Source organism: Bombus pyrosoma, linkage group LG12, assembly GCF_014825855.1.
Source record: "Bombus pyrosoma isolate SC7728 linkage group LG12, ASM1482585v1, whole genome shotgun sequence".
In the NCBI taxonomy this organism is placed as follows: Eukaryota; Metazoa; Arthropoda; class Insecta; order Hymenoptera; family Apidae; genus Bombus; species Bombus pyrosoma.
Genome location: NC_057781.1, coordinates 10,996,627 through 11,017,209, shown reverse-complemented (window position 1 = coordinate 11,017,209; position 20,583 = coordinate 10,996,627). Strand labels below are relative to the sequence as shown.

General features: G+C 33.6%; 1 protein-coding gene across 2 annotated transcripts; it reads right to left on the bottom strand.

The window, feature by feature from the left end:
* Positions 1 to 4,585: 4,585 nt before the first annotated feature.
* Positions 4,586 to 20,577, bottom strand: LOC122573292 (tyrosine aminotransferase). 2 transcript variants are annotated; one of them, XM_043739422.1, is made up of 13 exons: positions 20,459 to 20,577; positions 20,215 to 20,376; positions 16,925 to 17,337; positions 15,877 to 15,981; positions 15,556 to 15,623; positions 11,109 to 11,267; positions 8,268 to 8,459; positions 7,652 to 7,734; positions 6,727 to 6,796; positions 6,187 to 6,315; positions 5,852 to 5,935; positions 5,321 to 5,419; positions 4,586 to 5,246 (listed from the first exon to the last, which is right to left on the bottom strand). In XM_043739422.1, exons 3-13 carry the CDS (start codon positions 17,064 to 17,066, stop codon positions 5,085 to 5,087), a joined length of 1,293 nt encoding a protein of 430 aa, XP_043595357.1. In that variant the 5' UTR covers positions 17,067 to 17,337; positions 20,215 to 20,376; positions 20,459 to 20,577; the 3' UTR covers positions 4,586 to 5,084. The 2 variants fall into 2 exon arrangements, with proteins under 2 accessions (XP_043595357.1, XP_043595356.1); XM_043739421.1 differs by lacking the exons at positions 20,215 to 20,376; positions 20,459 to 20,577 and adding an exon at positions 17,422 to 17,665.
* Positions 20,578 to 20,583: the final 6 nt, after the last annotated feature.

Below are 20,583 nucleotides of genomic sequence, written 5' to 3'. Positions count from 1 at the left end.
GCCACTCGAATCGAATGCCGGAGAACGTGAGATTTCAATTAAATATTGTAAATTAATAGCTTAAATGTTATAAACTAATAGTTTGAATGTTACAAATTAATGGCTTAAATTTTATAAATTAATAGTTTAATTATTATAAATTAATGGCATATATGTTATAAATGAATAGCTTAAATGATTAAGTCAATTACCGCAAGAATGATCAAGCGATAACAATTTGCCGATATCATGAAAAATGATATTTTCTATATAATACAATCAAACTTAGTAATTTTTTGATTTTTATTAATTTAAATTTATATAATCAAATAATTTGATTTTATTTAATTTTAAATTGATACCTCCACTAATCTCTTACATAGTATATGTAATTGTACATATACACATATACACATATGTATATGTAAAAAGATCATTGCACGTAATACAAAATATAGAGATGAGCTACTCTGTCTTACGAACCTGCTTGCAACAGATGTTCGAAATGATAGCCATAAGCATCTGATGTAATCACGAAGGGAGTACGATGATACGTCGCGCATGTTTTTAGATAACATTCGTATGCATGCTCTCCTTGCTGCTTTTTCTGTCATTTCTTTTCATGAAAAGACTTCTCAACGTGTTTCATGAAGTCTCATATGTTCGGTCGTGTTCTTTCGAACATAATTCGAATAGAACATGTTTTAATACGATGATAAAGCAAATATCACGTAATTTATCGCTTGGTACTTTTTTAAGGTAGATGACGAAGGATCTATGAATTTTTTAAATATCTGTTGCATTCGATGATCACAGGAAAAGCACATAAGTAGATTTTTGTGGATTTTCCTTTTTATTTTAATATCATTTTGTGACTCAAGATACTCGTACAGTGGTTTAATCTGTACAATCTACATATATCTTTATATTAGCATTTCCAATTCATTCCATACTTTATATATCAAAAAAATTTTTGTAAATTTAGGTTGCCTCAAATGTATTAAGAATTATATTTGGAAGACGATGCTAATTGTCAAGTCTCGCCACAAAGTGGCGAATACACAAGAGTCTCGTTCGACAGTCTCTAATTCTAACCACCCTCTATCATATACAATATACCCTGGGATTCAGGCTACCAACGAGTAATACCGAGTTCTAACTCTACTTGACCTCGTAAACCCATGCAAGGAGAAATGAGATAACAAATATTCGAAATATGTTCCAAAACGTTACATTACACAAACATTTAACTTCAAGCCTAGCTTTGAAAACTTATATTACAATTAAACATATATCTTTCTTCTTTATCTAAATGAGCACTTTCTAACATTGAAAGAGAACAAAATTTGAAATTAGAAAATAATCTAAGTTACTTGTACAACCTTCAACTGTCTCGATTATAATCCAATGTGTATCTATGCTTACGACATGGATTGGGATGCAGCAAACCGGAAAACATATCCCTCCTTCTATACTCCTTCATCAACGCTACGTCAGCTATCCCAAATATCTATGTTTCCTGCTCACAGAGGGCTCTTCAATTAAGAAGATTGGCAAGCTCAGATAGGTAATTACATGTAAATTGATTTCCCGGACGAACGTAGACATTAATTTTGATTAATTCATGGTGCGAACAATGCTAGCACAAACATCACCCGATAAAATGGATAAATGCTTTAAGTTGTTACTTAATAAGCTTAATAAACAAGCTTTTGAGAAACTCGTACATTTTTAAAAAAATGTATGCATTAACAACATTTAACATTTCGAGTTTTAATATCATAGCATTTTACGACTACATGTTTATTTAATATAGAATGGAATTTACCTACACGAGGAGTAAAATACGTTTCTCAATTATGATGCGACAATATAGAATAATCACGTTGCCTTAGTTATATCACGAAATATTTACTTAATTGATAAATATTATTTGAATGTTATTTTACTTAGTAAATACTCTTATTTAATTATCCTCGTTTGTTTATCAAATCTTTCCATCTATCATTATTTCATTTTTATTTCTTTTATCTGAATAATTGAACCAAAAATTACTGTTGATTAAAAATTTACTCTGCGTATTCTAACTGTAAGAATTTAATTTAATTTGAAATATGCACGTGCAATTATTGCGAATGGTATACGCTTTTGTAAAATAAAAGTATTCTCGTCTATATAGAGTGCAGATTATAAGAAAATATAACACACCTATACCTTATTTGTTCGACAACACAAACTATTTACAATGGCCCAAACGCGATCGTCAATATCACGCAACTTGAATAACGATGCATGTTGGTGGTCTCATAATATGCCGGCTGTATGTGCTCGTTAGCGTTCCACGTTACAATGGAGTCTTCAACGAAAATATAGCCACCTCTGCTCGCGTGAAACACGAAATACGAGAGAGACTCCTATATTTTCCGAATTACCCTTCGCAGGATGATATGCCTAGTAATTCCTAATCGGAGTTCGACAATTTCAAGGTGTGTTCTATAAGCTCGTGCAACAAGAAAGACTTTAATGGATGTTTGACATGCTATGCAAAGTGGACAGAGAATTAAAATTCATCGTTATTATCTCACCGATTAAAAAACATGAATAATGGGTAGGATGATAAGGAAAACGAATCGTGATTACATATTTATATAAATTTGCGCGCCTGTGTGTGATAATTTATTTATAATTTATTACTAAAATGAACCGAAAAATCTATTCTATAACGATGGAACTATTCAGTATAAGTAAACCGTGTGTTCCATCTATTTTGATATATTATTCGCTCTACTCGTATTCGTCAAAACGACTGTATCCTATTCTTCAGGAAAAAAATCTGTAGCGAATAATATTCGTCTAACGAATGTAAAATTCTAACAGTAGATTGACAACACCAGTTAGAAATCAACTCGTGCCATTTTTACAATTGTCAACGCATTTTTGTGCGATCCGACACTGGCGATGGAACGAGAAAAATTTCAGGGGAATTCGATTCGAGCAGAGTAGAATAGCTGTAAATAAACACTCATTGGTCTAAATTGAAGAAAAACCCTTTTGGGAAATTTCATTCCGTGGCAAATCGCTTTGGCCGATTGCTCGTCCCTTTCGTCGTTTGTTTTAATTATCAACGTGTTCACGAATCAGGATGTATGCGCTTTCATTGCAAACGTTTTTATGTCGTGGAAATTTCGAAGCAAACGTGACACGAGGGCAGGCAGTTCGCGAGTAAAATACTGATTCGATGAATTCTGCAGAGTGAGTTTGATGTATTCGATTATTATGTTAAAGACGGGGGGCACAACATCATTGTTTAACGCGGTTCGCAATCGAATTTCCAGCGGAAACGTTTCGTCGCGGCATTAACCGGAATTCACGTGTTTAGCGACACACTGGCAGGGGGTAAACTTCAACGTACACGCGCGCGAAATGGAAATTAATTAGATCATCGGCTTGTATAGATAAACGCGTGTACAAAGCTTATCGGAAATTCTGTGTGTAGAAATTAGAAGTCATAATGTGCAAGTTAATGAGATATTGATGTACATTAGGAGTCGCGGCTGGTCTGATAAAACCGTGTAAACGTAAGTAGTATGGTATTTATTTTGTCGTCATCCAGTTATTTTATCTAAGTAGACTTGTTTTGGTTTGCTAGGTTCAAAGGTAAACAAACTCCCGACAGAATATTATTACCCTTATTTGTAATCGTCGACCAGAGTTACGTTTGATGTTTTTATAATAACAACTGTAGTTATAAATAGACGAATGTGCTCTCTAGGACAGTTCAGTAGTAAAGTGATTAGCGAGTAGAGGAGTTGGATTGTTTCGAGCGAGCGACGATTACGACAGTGTACACTATTTTTGTACTTGTACTTACAGTGATTTTAATATAATTGGCTATTACCATTTTATCGTCCCTTTATTAAACGAATCGACACGTTTAATATTCATCTCAAACTGTTCCATAAAATTTAGAAAATATCGTTGAGCTCAGAAAGAAGTTTCGTATCTTTTACAAGGTGTTTATTAAAAGTATACGTGTAAGGAAATGTAAAATCGAAAGTGTTATCCTTTCTATAATCAATTCTATAGTTCGTTGAACGTCAAAGAAATTACGAGTAGGTAAATTTTATGCTAAGTGTTATCTTTTCTATAATCAATTTTATAGTTCATTGGACGTCAAAGAATTTATGAACAGGTAAGTTTTATGCTAATTTTTAGAAAATTAATGACAACCAAAGTTAGAAACCAAGCAAATCTTTTATTTGTTTATTAAAATTTTTCTTATATTTCTCTATCGAATACGGCGTTAGAAATTCTCGTTTTTCAAAGTTAACGTATTTTCACTTGACGTTTATTGAAAATCTGCAAAATTCTTTTATCTTTTATAACTCGTTTTGATAGTCACGTCTCATTCTCGGCGTTAGTTTAAATATTGTGACACATATAGAATATTTATTAATGTCATACATAATTCATGACCGGCAATCGTTGATTTTATAAATTGGAATCACTATTCAGGTTAAAACAGGACATCATCGCGAACATGACTCGTATCTTTCTGATTTAAACCTTGATTTGGAGTCATTAATCGCAAATGAGATTGATTAAATATTTCTTAACTATTTTTATTTTAAAGTAACATCGTTCACGAAATTTTGTTACGTCGATGTATTATTATACAGTATAAATAGCAGTATACTTATACAAATAAATTCGATATTTTATAAAGAATTTTTACAACGTTTAATTTATTTTCTATACCTATAAAAGCTTAAAATTATATTAAATTATATTGGAAATTATGTATTAGACATCGAAAAATAAGCTATCATCTATACTTATAAGTATTACTTAACAATTTGATATAATACTTATAAAATACTTAGGTTTGCTGACGATCTGAGATGGCAAAATCCAGATATTTATTGGAAAAATGTATCGAATCATATGGAAATTATTATATTTCTATTAAACGCATCATGTTTCAAGGAAACTGCGCGCAATGAAAATATTATTTGAAAAGGATGACATTTCAGTTTATACCTATGCACCAACGCAACGTAATATAAATAATAAGGCAACGAAATTAACTAAATCACGTATACTCTTTAATATGGAATTTCCGCAGCAATTAAGTTGCTTCTTTGCGTATCTTCGGCTGTTTTGTAGTGATGCCTCTCGCAGAATTCCTGTATTCTCCGACAGGCCTCCTCCAACATATCTATGGGCACCGTGATGACCAGCCTCATGTACGACGGATAATCGAAGCACTGTGAAAAGAATTGAGAAGCGCTTAATCGACGAAAACGTCCAGTCGAACGAGTACTCGATTTATTGGGCGTACCTGGCCAGGAAGGCAAAACACAGACTCCTCCATTAGCAATCGTTGCACGAATTCGAGGTCGGAATTAAATTCCGGAAAACAAGGTAGATCTATGTAAACCTGCGGGACCGATAGGATAATTTATAGTCAGTAAATTGCGATCTGCTACCCTTAACGTCGATGTGTTTACCTTAATGTTTAAATCGCGTCTGATTTTCGCCTAATTACACGAAATATTTACACGGATGGCAATTTCAATCGAATCGCCTTGTAATCGAGTTTAATAATGGTAAATAAGGTACTGTTCAGAAACTTTGGAATTTCATTATTCATATACGTTACATAACATGTCGCGCATGATCTACTTCTCAAACTTATTATTGGAAACTGTAAGTAGAGCAAATTGGATTTACACTCCGATTTATAATGGCTTTAGACACATTTTGTTTTAGGAATTGTTACGTTTTCCGTTACTTTTGTTACTTTACTTCGCTTTGTATTTATATCGCGAGACATCGACAGAGAAACTATTAACACAGATTAGACGATTACCATCATGTACATTGCTCCGTCGGGCATTATTGGTTTCAAGCCTGAGATCTTCGTCACACAGTTATACGCCGTTTTCGAGTGATCCTAAGAACGAAAATGAAAATTTGATCATTATATGGCGGCAAATTTATAAAGAAAAGAATATGTAGTTATATCCAGGAAATTAAAAATTCGTGTAACGCGTTGACTCTTCCCCGGTTTAACAGGTTAACTAATTAATGTTCCGTCTAATTTAAATGTTGTTATATTCGTAAATATCCCACGTGAAATATAACCCTGGCGATTTTCAAGTTTGCATAAATTTCTAAAAGGTACTCAAGATAATAAAAACCTACATGCAACATACTAACGACGCTATCGTAAAATTCCTGTGGCGTGTTCTTCAGAATAGTAGGCAAAGCACCTTGAATAAGCGTGTTGCTGCCGATAATTCTCTGACTTAGACAATGAAGCGCTTTCCTTATCTACATAAGAGAATAAGAAGAAATAATACAATATATCGCACATTATACAATTGGAAATTCTTATAAGAAAGAAAAGTACGAATTAAAGTTCTTCGAAGGTAAAATTTTGCTGAAGCTCACAGTCTCATCCTTTGCTCGACTCGTTGATTTCTTCGATTTCCTTCGTTCTTTCTTTTTCCTCTTTTTTTCCTCAACACGAAAGTAAGATTCGAGCAAAGTTGAGGACACGGTGAACGGTGCCAAGTGGAGAACTTTAACGATGGGATAAAATTTAATCAACGAAATTTAATCCAAACGCGATAAGGCACGGCGCAGAAACAGATCTGGTCGTTCTTATTACGGAAACAATACGAACGGAGAAGCAATTATTTTCAAGCTTTCCCGTATATAGTGTATCGTGCAATTACCCACCTCCTTCTCCAGCACGTTTTGACGATCGTGAATGATTATCCAGCCCATACGCCAGCCGGGCACTAAAAATCTGAAACATCGGTGAAGATTACCGTTTACCTGGTAATGCGTCCATTGTTGTAACTCGATTATTACTAGTGCATGCTCCGAGTCACATCGCTATATGATAATAATCAAGCAGAAAGTGCAGAGGATGATATACCGCTGGTTCGTAATCTCACGTTCAGATTTATATTTAAATTATAATTGGGAAGTTTTCTCGAAAAGGGGACCATAAAACAAAATAGTGAATTGAGTAAATTGTTCTGGAAATTTTGATCCTAGTTTCTGATATTAGCTATAAATAAATAAAGATCATAATAATTCTATTATTTGATTAAAGAATACACTCAATATATCTACGAGTCCTTTTCTTTTTTAGAGAGTAATTTACGAACTCCAAAGGTAAAATTGAAACTGGTATCGAAAGCACAATTAGAAAATTTATTGACAATAAATTCCTTCTTTAAGACGGCAATAAATGAAAATGATTAGCGAACAATTAAATTACTACTCGACTCGAAGTAAATTCAAGCTTTCGAACAATAATAATTTATCCAAAATTTGTCAGATAATATACTTTTTATCTATGTTTTGAATATATTCCAACCTCTTCGCGATGAAACTATTTTTAAAATAGGAAACAACGAGCATCGGTGTCCAGGTTGCGTGCGAACATTCGCCGCCACAAAACTTCCCGCTTGACCACCAAGAATTCGCTGTAATATTGATTCCACGATGCTCGTGCAATTATGTATATGGAATGTAGCCGTAAACCGCTGTAAAATGTCCCACGTAAAAACTTCACGAATGTATTTCAAGGAATGAAAATATCCAAGCGACGCGATCATGACATGCTAAGATTTCAAAGTTGATTTTTGCATACCTCTTCGTCAGGCCGCTACATGACAAAATAGGAACTTCCTTCGACAAAGATGCTAACGAATGGAAAGTCCGTCCTGGGAACACCTGGTAAGACGAAATAACGATAAAAGAAACGTAGTAAATTGCTTAAATGCGGCATGGTAAACATGGTACAAGATTTTTGGTACCCTGCAGAAAATTAAACAATACTTTTACGAAGCAACGGTTGTTATCGAAGAAGCACTTGTCTTGTTCGTTAAATTGATTCTTCCTAACATGAACTATCGTAAAATGCATTTAACAAATCAGAATTAAAAAAGAAAACTTGAAAATCAAATTAAGTGATTTCTACTTTATAGTACGACGAGATTCAATAACTTGGCAAAATTCTAAAAATTAAAAAATTTTAATAAAATAAACCGTACGAAGCTCGTCTATTTAATGTTACTTAATATTAGCTATAGATTTGCAGAATATTAATTATATGACGTTCAATATCAAAACAACGTTCAGTGGGTAACTTATAGGTTGACTCGAATTGAGTTTAAACGTATATGTACTACTTTATTATAATTTATATAATTTCATTATAAAATGAAACTATAAGGGCTGTATGTGTGCGTATGTTAATCACGTACCATATGCTCGTAAATTTCATCGGCAATAATTGGTATGTAGTAACGAGCGGCCACGTCGAGAATGTCGAGTGTGTGATCCTTGCTAAATACGGAACCGCACGGGTTCGAAGGATTGTTTATAATGATCGCCGCGGTAAATTCGTCGATCTGTGATTCCAAGTTGTCCAGATCGATCTCCCAGCCGAGTTCAGGCTAGAAATGTGAATAACCGACGTTAACCGAGTTCCTCCACGGAAAATATTTTCCTATGGCGTAGTAACGTATAATTAAATTACTTATTATGCATATACTTTTAGTAAATTTTAGAAAAGTAAAATAGAACTCTTTTTGTAAACAAAGCTGTGATATATTCGGTATACAGAATAGGAAGGAAAGATATTTATACAAATCCATCGTGTCGTAGCATTTTCGTATTATATTTGGTTAAATATACCGCTTTGAAACGAAATTTTTCTTCGTTAGAATTATGCTGTTGCTTTCTTTCGCAAACTTTTAATTACTTTAGCTAATTTTCTGTAAGATTCGATGGGTTATTAATAACTATGGCAGACGTTAAAGCAAATAAAACGATTTATGATATCAATATATAACACATTTTTATAGGTTTTCCAAGTTAATGGCTGCTGGAACAGTATTGTAGGCAATAAGTTTAAGTACCCCAATTTATCACAGCAACCTCTTACGCTATTTTCTCGCGATACATACTACGTAAGTACGTGTTCACGTTAAGTACTAGTATGTCTTCAACACACGAAGTAGCAAAAAAAAAAAAAAAAGAAAGAAAGAAACAACCTGTTCCGACATAACATAGCGGCACGCAACGAAATATGTAAATATTATTTCAGCATTTCGCGAATGCCCAGAAACAGTAGGTTTCAACGTATTCCGCAAAACTAAGCAGTTGTTTCTAATTTTTTTATTTTCGTCGCTTCACGATATATTACGATGGGGCTGGAGTTTTCGATGATCCTTTAAAAAATTCATTTTAAAGGAACTTTAAAAGAAATTTTAAAAGGACGAGTAACACATCGTAGACTTAGAAGTTTATCTCTATACCGTTTATGACTAATCAATTAAATTATTTAAAATTTTGTATTTATAAATCATCAAGAATGTGTAAATCATGTGTACTCTTTTTAGTTGCGCAACGTTTACGGCTGGAATTTCTAGTTCGCGATCTTGTTTGAAAAATTGTTTATTTTTTCTGCGCGATCATAAATATTTTCAGGGCACCCAGTATACGTATGGTAGCTGGATCAATACTTATGTGTGGGCTTATAAGTCACAGAAAATGGCATGGACCATGCAATACGATAAGCCGCAAGTACCAGAACTTGTTACGCACAACTCAGTCTTTGACAATGATGTATTAAAAAATAAGTTGTTACCATACGTTGCACGAAAGTGTTATGAACTATCGATTTTAATCTTGTTTACAGTATTAATTATGTATTTCGCGTACACCCCAAGAAATTTCATCCTGCTTTGTTAAAATATTCTATGTCTGTCATTTGAAAATAAATTGTTGCTGCACTCGTAAATTGAAAAGGAGAAGGGAATGTATTGAATTTCCGACTTCATAACTTCAATATCTTGGTTTAATTCACTACAAATCGCGTTTCTTCATTTCTGTAATTCTATTGAATCTTGAAATTTCTTTATTCGAAGCTCTGTTCTTCATATACAGAAGCATTCGAAAACTGCAAAATATTAAAACAACGAATACATCGTTTGTTAATAAATATGATCAAATGTTCACACCTTTAGTTATTTTTTTAGTATTTTAAAGTTACACGGTACACTTGCACGACAGATCTACGTGATACTATTAATGAAGCTTTACAAGTAGAAATTATCAACAGCAATTGCATTTCTTGCTTATACCATTAGCTAGTAAACTATTATGCAAGAAAAGTCTGATATTTCAAGAACTTTCAAAATCAATAATTTCACAGCTTCCTTTTTCAAAACATTCAGAAAGCGTTCATCTAAAAGACGCTGAAGCGAAATGGGAATCGTTCAAAAATTAATACGAATCTTGACATTCAATAATGACCTCGAAAGAAGATCGCGTATCGCGAATTAATTTTTCATCAGTTCGTGACAAATGGAAAGTTCGTGTACCGAAAGTTACGCGCATACGGGCCACCTTACATACGGATAATCCACGTCAACTTCTGCATTATAACCCACAATCTTTCCCCCTCTTTCTCTCTCTCTCTATTTCTCTCTCTTTCTCCCCCTAGTAGACCACGAAGAGTCACGGTACCGTGGTTTTAATTACTTCTCTGTGGTAAAATAGTCCACGCTGCGCTGTCTGGGCGAGTGGGGAAGCATTAAAATTCGCGGCAAAGGAGACAAAGGGACGACGGGAAAGACCTCGTTATTATCACGAAGTTTAACATTTTATTGTTTTTTTTTTTCAAATCGAGATACGTATATACGCTACTTTTCAAAAGTATGTGAACACCTGCTTATTTTTTTACGGATAAATCGAATTACAAGAGTTTTGATCTTTATAATCATCATCGTAACTATATAACAAAATATTATGATGCGACTGCATCGATTTCTAAAAGCAAACATGTGACTGTAATGAGATTGATGTTTGCAGCTGTTAATCTTTGCGTATTTCGAACAGAAGGTGTAATTGGATAAGAAAAATATACATCATTAGTATAATATAAACATATCGATTAAATAAAGAATGTAAAAGAAAAGGCATGGAAATAATAAATTTTTCTTTACATAAAAACGTTGTCATCGATATCAGGTAAAATGCTGGTACTAAAATGCAGATGCGAGAATATTGGTGAACTTTCGAGATACGTTTATACTTACGCGTAACTCATAGGATTTTACGTTGATACCAAGACCTTCTGCAAGTGTTCGATAGATCGAGAAACCGGGTCGCGGTATCAGAATATTTTGCCCCCTTCGTGCTAACGCTGTTATACAGAGGTCGAGAGCGCAGGAGCATCCGCTGCATAAAATTACATCCTGAAAAAAGAGAGAATTCAAAGGACAGAGAATTAGCATTCCGTTTGAAAGCTATCTCCCTAATAAATTTGTGACCGAAGCCAATTAATTTGCTATAAACTAATTTGCTATAGAAATCGTGTATCGTGATCTTTTTCCACTCTGGTCAACGTGTACACGAGGAATTTTTAAACGAATCTAAAAATGTACACAGAAGCTGCCAAATATTTAGCGCAAGTATATATATAATTCATAGAGGTCCAGAAACTATTTAAACAGTCGATTATCCGTTATATTAATAAGCCTCGATATTCGATAAAACTATCTTCGATATATATGTATATGTTTAAAATCGCTATTCCGCTATGTGCTAATTTTTAACAAAATATGCACAAGTTTGTAGTAAATAATATCTTGCAGCTTCTAACTACAGATTAGTTTCAAATTTTACTAATATCATCGGATAAAGTTATGTATCATGACGACACTAATGAAGTTTCACAATCTTTCATGTAACACATAAAAGCCTTCTGTGGTAAGCGTTCGACTACTTTCGTAAGTCACTATCCGTGTAATTAACGCGACGTTAAAATCTATTTGAAACAAAAAAATCCGGTGACTAACTGATCTATAGAAAATTTAATTCTGCCGTATGAAATTAATAATTTAAAATGAAAGTAAAAATGCACGTTAAGTTTGGAATGTATTTATATTTCTAAATATATTTTCCTATATGAATTATGCTAGCGAAGAAAATAGGAAAAATGTTCGCCTATAGCTCCGCAGGCATACATTAATTAAACGTTCGATGCACATGAAATCTTTAGAACTGTGAAAAAGCTCGATTCTCGTCGTTTTTCCGACGTTCATTTCCTGGGGGCGCAGTGAATAAAGCTAATAGCAGATTCATTGCATGCCATACATTACAATTTTCGCAGCACAAGGGGAATGTTCCTTGCTTTATGAACATTTTTTTTTTCAACGATATCGATTCTGTTCAGGTTTCGAAATGGTGGGCTTTATTTTAGATTTTCACGGTGATATCAGAGTCCTGATAATACATTACTTTTAGATCTGTGAATTTTTTCTTCCTTTTTTTTTTGCATGACGAGGATAAAAAACATCAAATATTAAATTTAATAACAAGTTGTTTAATCCCTTTATCTTTCTTCCCTGAAGGAATTACAAGGAAGATATTTTTCATTTACGTAAAAATTATTAATTTTGCTTCGTTTTATATTATCAATACTTTAAATTTACAATGATGCGAAATATCGAACTACGAATATTAAATTTGTTATACACATAAAAGTACTTTCCAGTACCGTGTATGTGAGAATAAATTTGATCTTTACAATCGTGATGGACCGTTTAATTTTTCAACGAAACGTCGCATTGATTTATTTTCGACTTTTACTTATGCATATTGAAAATCGTCCATCGGACGATATTAAAAAGGAAAATTTGTCCTTCGGAAGGAAAATTAAAATATATTTTCACGCGTGAGTATGAATCTAACATTTGAAACACCAATTTTTGTCTAGTGTCCTTTAATGGCAAAAGTTAAATAAATTCTACATTTTGCTGCATGAATAATAAATACAAAGATTCTAAATATGCAAGAATAAAGTAGAAAATACCCGGCTTCGCGAATATTACGAAATACGACGCACGCGAGCAATTATGAAATCGATTCGATGAAAATTAAGTTAAGAAATTAAAAAGAAAATGTAACAAATAGTAACAAAGATTTATGGCAATAACGCAACGAAAATACCTCCTGAAAGATGAACAGAAAATCACATGCTATCTAAATGAATAAATAAATAAATAGATAAATAAGTAAAAAATTTTTACCTGGAATCTAGAAACTATGATACGTTGGCCATGCAAGAACGACAAAGCAAACGAGAAAAATTCATTGATCGGAAAAACGATTGTTTGAACGGAACAGTGTAGCGAAGAGATTCTATTGATTTTCTCGTGATTGTATCGAGAACCGTAGATGCCGGACAGTTCGTAGTTAATTGATGATATTTCTTCTTTTAGAGAACGTGGTTTCTAGTTTGCGGCCGATCGTGCAGGGAAATTCGGTTTTCCCAGCAAACTTCGTCGGCAGTTCCGATCAACTGGCGGTTTAACTAGATATCGTATACACGTGCACGCAAACAACGAATGAATACACACAGAAAGGGAGCTGACACGATGTGCCTGCAGATGAACAAGTTTCTATAAGCGCCTGGTTACAGGTCGAGCTAATTCGAATCGAAACATCTTCTGGAAGATTGAAAATATACGAAGCTCGATCGCATCTGTATCGAAAACTGTATATTAGGTTGGAAACCTAATTGGACGAATCGATTATTCGTTGTGTAAGGAAAAGGGAAAAAAGTAAAATCCTGACAAATCACTAAGATTTCTTTAAAAAGCTTAAATACGCTTCGTCCACGATCGCGCAAAGAACGAGAGAATATGCTAGGCGTCACAGTCGCGCAAAGTCCTTGGCTATTTTTGTGACATCGTGACATTTAAGCTTCATGCCCAATTCGATCGTGTTCAACGTAAAAAAAAATACTATGGTAAAGAGAAGGAATGAATACAGCCAGTGAAGAATAATTCATTATACTCAACTAATAAATTAACAAAATCAAATGCGATACATAATGAAAATGCAATGCATCTGATATTTCGATATTTCCATTTCAAAGTTTCAGTGTTAATGTTAAACCTGTCGATCGAGGAACATAATTTATATGGATATGCATGTTCTCTAAAATGTTATCCAAATAATTCATCAAATAGGGCAATTAATCAGACTTCGAATGTAATTAATACACATGATTTATTTGCGTATGCAAAACAAGGCGTAGCCGGAAGTAATCTGTATGCAACGCGGCTTTCAGTAGCACAGTTCTCTACAGATCGATAACAATATGGAATAACCAGATGCTTCTGCGTTTTCTTTACCAGCATTCAATTTTTCCTATATCGTTGTCTTTTTCTTTCTCGTTGGCAATAGGAACTGATTTTGTCACGATCAAGTATTATTATGTTAGATAAACCGATTCGCGCAAAGATATTTTAATAGATAAAGTCATAAAAATTCTCATCACTAACAATTTCAAAAAAATTGTCGAGTTTATTTTTTGTTTAACACTTTTATGAACTTTGTAACGTACCGTTTCGAACCGCATAAAAATCGCAACTCTACGAGGTTCATCGATTAGATAGTTTTTCTTGTAAGCAGCGTTCTTTATCATACTTTTTATATGTTCAATAATTTTGACAAGTATTTGTACATACTAAGATTACTGTGGTGTATTTCAAACTATTAAACATGCATTCGCCGTAAGTCAGATTGTTATCGTGCTTTTTTACAAAAACTGTCACAAAACGTACGTAATTAGTCTCTTTAGAAACATGTACAGAATTTATGATAATAAACCGTTTTTAATATATTACAATCTGCTACAAATTTAATTCCGCACTCGATATTTCCGTATAAATTATATCTCAAAGTATGTCATACCGTCGCTCACGCACCGCATGTACTTTCATTTCATATTTCAAATACATATATTAAACAGAACATTCGGACAAAGGTAAAGCGACATACAGAATTATGCATAAAAAATTGTTAATAAGAGACCAAAGGATTAGAAGATTCATCTTTGCTAGAAAACATCCAATAATTATCACAAAAAATTAGTTTCCAAATTAAAAGTCTGGAAATGAAATTCTATCCTTCATTAAACATTTAATAATGCTTTATTGTATTTTGCAATAAACTTGACGTGAACGCCAGGAATGTTTTTATTAAACATTGAACAAAAATAATTGCCATTTACGCATTTGTAAGGCAATAACAAACGGAGTTTTAACATCGATAGCTGTCCCCTGTCTCGTGGATGGAAAAAGTTAATCGAAAAATGTATATCAATCGTGACTCTTAAGTGACGTATCAAAATTTCAAACGTTATTAACAGCGACTGTTTATCAAATTCCAACATTTTGTGTCGCTGGAAAATGACGAAGATTGAAATTATACATAATCGACGGCACAAAGTATTAGCTTTAAATTCAATCAGAGTTTTCTATTTGTGAAATAATTAATCTTTCAACGTGAAATTATGTATTTTGCTTATTTCTGGAATATTACTCCTTTTTTCTTTCATCTGAAGATCAACATCGCGTCGACAACACGATTATCAACGACAAAGAAAGGGGACAATTGTACATCATTTTATTAATTAATTTTGATTTCTTAACCAATTTCAATAGATCGGGGTTTTAACGATTAAGAATTTACCTTAGCATCCACTTTTACGAATTCGCTGGAACTATATTCCGCTACAGCTTCCCTGGCGCTTTGGTGACCTAGAATAAAATTGCCTAATTAATTATTTAAAAAATAAATCGGAACCGAATTTAAAGATTGATACGAACGATAATTTTACAGCAGATAATAAATAAACTATTTTATCAATCGAGGTACGTATCATTAATATCATTTAGTTTCTCATTTACTCCTTACGAACTAGATTAACATCTACGTTTATTTAGTCAACGGTAAACATTACTCGTGCAAGTACAATTTCTTTCTATTGAATTGTTAATTTATTATTAGTACCTGTACTAGGTGCGTATCCATTATACAATTGAGAAACGAGACTTTGTTGAACAGCATCAAGTACTTCTTTGGGTGGTTTTAAATTTCCAAAAGTAGTTGGATCACCTGAAAATAGAGAACTTCTTGGTAAAGTACTTTAAACCATTGATTGACTTTAATGATAAAATAATTATAATTATTATTATTATATATCCAAATTTCTGATTTTATCTTCAAACGAAGTATACTAAATTTGGCAATAGGCAACCGTACGTGATAAATTGTTCAAGCCACGCGAGGAAGTGCTTCACATAAATTTTGTTATTAAACTTTTTAAACTACTTTATCGATTGCCTCTAAATCTAATCAATTTCTATATATTTGATATATAAGTAATAAATATTTAAACATTTTCTTCAAGTAGATGATCATCAAAAATAAAATAATTATAAAGCATATTCTGTTGATTAAATTGTTCAGAGCTTACTCATTAGACTTCTTGTTGCCAATTCTAAATTTAAATAGTTTTTTTATGAAAAGCCACGCGTGATCATGCAACGTGATTCAAGATATTTTTCTTCTTTTTCGAATCATCGTCGAAGAAAACAAAATATATTCATACGTATATAAAATGCAAAACGAAGAAATCAATTATCTCAATTTATTTCTTGAAAATTTACAAACGTTACGGGCAGTTTAAAATGGCTCACAATTCTGTTATTAAACGAGATAGCAAAAAGGAACAAACGAACTAATTACACGCGAACAAGACCACGATAAGCGCGGAACACGAAATTATCCGGTCTCACGAGATTCCTTCTCCAATCCCAGAAACTCGTAATTTAAAAACTATTATCTGTCTCTGTTTCGTGCTCTTTTTCTAATATTTTCTGCGTGCAAACCAAACAGTTATTACTTCAAATAATTTAAAACGCTTTATTAATGTTAGCTTGTCAGTTTGCTTGATTGGAAATTAGATTAGAAATTTCGAAGCAACTCGACTAATCTTCCGCTTAAAATGACAGGCGAGAATCGTATATAAAGGACTGTGTATAAAGGAAAATCTCACCGATGGATAACGAGATCATAGACTTGGCAGGATTAGGCTCGACCACGAGACATTCCACGATGGATCTTATGGGGTTGTGCGTTCTTCTCGCGATATCTGACGCCTGAACGTTCCATTGACCGCGATATACCGGCGTCGACATCTCCAATTTGGAAATTTCGAAACCCCCGAACAAAATTCCCTCCTTCGTATCCCTTAACAGCACTTCAAAATTCACCACGTCGTCAAACGTTCACGAGTCGTTAAAATGAACCAGCAATGTTGAATGGATTTCAAGTGGTTGAGGTTTTCTTATCCAGAAGAGATCGAAAGATCGGCGAACGATAATCCTTGATCAAACAGTGTTCCATCACTGATCGTGAGAGGAAATCTGTTCTCTGGTCTGTCATATAATCGAAATGTTCCACTATAGGCTGGAAAACGAACGAACCGGTCGGATTAGTCGGCTAGATTCCACACCTTCTTTCGTAATTAATTTAAATCGGTTCTGTATTTACGTAGATCTCTCTCGTAGTTTCATCGTTAGATATTACCAGATCGCACGTGTTTATCAATGTATTTCTATTAGCGAAATATCGAGTCATGCAACGTGTAAATCCTCTTGCGTCTTGAAACGGAAAATATATATATATGCAATTCCAACGACGTAGCTTGGAACGTTACATGGTTTACGGGGTATGCCATTCCACTTCTACGTTCATGAAAATTTTTCATCAACGAACAATCTAAAATTTTAATCGAAGCAGCTTTAGTCGAAACAGCTTCCATTATACTCTAGCACGTTCGATATAGATGTTTGGAAAACAGTAACTTCAATGGGAAACGATTTACAGAGTAAACTTGCATATTTCGAGGAAACAAGCAGCGAATACTAATTGCTATGAAAATAGAAGAAGTCCGTCGTAGGATGGAGGACGAGTCGAACCGGTCGGATTGGTCGACTGGACTCCACACCTACTTTCATAGTTTATTCAAAACGAATTAAATTCTTTTCTTGCGTAGATCGCCGGTGTTTGTTGATCATTTTCTTCCGTCGTGATCTTGTTGTCACGCGCGAACAATCAAGAGATTGGCCTTCCTGAGTTTGCTGATCGAACTTTGCGATGCGAATAATATTCTTGCTTTACTTCTTCGATTCGCCTTTTTTTGCCTCTGTATGATTCGATCTTATGTTATTTTATACGATGAATATGCATAGCGTGGAAGATAAATAATGACCAGAGAATAATAAAAATTTATATTTGTGAACACTATGTGTTATAAAAGATATCACGTGTACAATGTATATCCAATTAATTCTGTTTTCATTTGTATTTCGTATCTATGGTTGTAAACGTACGATATTTATCCGTAAATTATAACGTGAAACAGCAAAGATTTCCTACATAATTGCTTCCTTTTGAAATCGAATTTAGAAAGAACGTTGTAATTCTGCTTTTTTCACGATCCCGACTTCTCCGACGAGTAAACATTGTAGCAAAATTAAAATTCCTATTTTAGAACCTTTGAGGATTAAATACTGCTAGAATGTTTATCTTCGTTGAAAATCATAGAATGTGTAGAAAGGTAGTACCTATCTGACATATTTACTGTAACCCTGTCATAATCGCGAATCGTGTTATATTTGTTTGATACTTATAAAAAATTAATTTTATTAGAATAAATTATAGATCGATCAGTTTCATTGTAATAAATATTTTCGTTAAATAAATGTAACACTTTACATTCGTTGAAATTTCTGTCCATACTGTTATTGACTTAACAAAATCAACAATTTTTAGGATTTTCATTTTCAATGAATTTCTTACGATTTATTGTACTTTCGTAATTTTTCATGTTGTAATGGCAACGAAAACGAATCGGAACCTTCGCAGTGTTTGGTACATTTTACGTCGAATCTACTTGAAAGTGGCAGTATACGCGTCGAAGCAAGGTCTCTGTGTTTTTGTGGCTCGTCTTCTCGAACTATGATACATACACTGACCCCACCGAAATTCTCCAAAACTGTCTATCGATACGAGCGTTCCTCGCATACTTTCACAAACTAACGTAATTTATACGCCCCGTGGAAGAACACGGTCTCACATCTTTTTACGCTTTCGCGTTGTGTCAATGAGTACTTTGTCGTTTGTAAATAATTCAGGAGGTTTGTTAATGTATGCAAACGTATGCTAATAAACCTGATAAAACGTAGGTATTTAATCACAGAGCTAAATGTGGACGTATATTGCAGGGAGCTAGAATATTACGTTTGAGGTTCTTGTATAAACGTTTACTTCCGTTTATTTTGATCTTCTACAAATTAAAATTTAGCTTTCAGTTGCTTTTCCTTTAAAAATATCATCCTTCAATATCCGACCTGACTTATACCGATGCTTGACATGTTATATATATAAAACTAGAATTTTTTCAAATACAACGTAAGTTAATTTGCCTATAGTTTCGCTTACATTTTATTCCCGAACTCGAAAATTTGAATTTACTACTAAATCTGATGAAATTTGAATGTCATTTCGTTTTTACATGATCTAACTATTTTTACTTCTATTTGATCATTTACGATTAAACAAAATACCTGTTCTTGAACCGAATTAAAATTGTAGATAAATGATAATATGATAATGATAATAAAGTTTTCGACATCGTGACGTAATAATAACTAGACGTTTGAAAGTAATACTCGATGAAATAAAGAACAATCATATGCGTTTATTCTACCGAAATAAAGTATTCCTTAACTCGTAGAAGTTTTCCCGCTACAAAGTGTGCCGAATGAAAATCATTCTATGGATTATTGAATATTCTCGTTCGCAGAATCTTATCACAGAATGAAATTTAAACTGCACAGATGCCGCCGTTTGCTTTATACATCTGATTTATCTATCTGATTAAGTTCAACGAAGAATCGGAATTTTGCAGAAACATACATAGAATCTGGACCAACTAAAAATGATCTAGTTTCACGGTTTTTGAGAACCGGCAACTCGTTATTTGAATTGGTAATTCGTTTCAGCCACTTGAACGCATCGACGCACGACGACATCGTTAAACTTATTCGATCGATAAGACATTGGTACCAATGATAAAGTCTCCTTCGCGAGATTTAAGGATGTTTCCTTCATATTACGTGATAATTACACTTACGTGTCATTATCAGTGTGTAACGTGCATACATTCGAATACGTTTAATCATAGGTAAAATTTTGTATTCCTACATTTCGATTGTACAGGCACTTTCGTGTCTGCGCGTATTACAACTAAAAATGTTAGTACAATTGCCAACTACATACCAATTAATATTTCCCACGTTCTGCTGTCGACTACAATCGATGCGGCAATCAAGTGTACGATTCTTCATGCACAATTCACGACGCAAACATGACACGCGTCTCTGTTATTTCAGCGAAACGGAATATCTATTACGATTCACATCCACCTCCGGACTCATAAGCCTGTAATTGGTGTTCAATGAAAATCAATGATAATAGGGAGGACGAGACGCGAAGGAAAGCGATTTACTCGCGACACCTGTACCTGATGTGGTTGTCGCGCGTGTGAAAAGAAAAGAAAAAAAAAAAATAGATTGGAAAAACAGCTATGCGTAGAAACGAACGATTCACTGGCCCGGCAATCGGTCGTATGCACGTTATCGTCGCTGA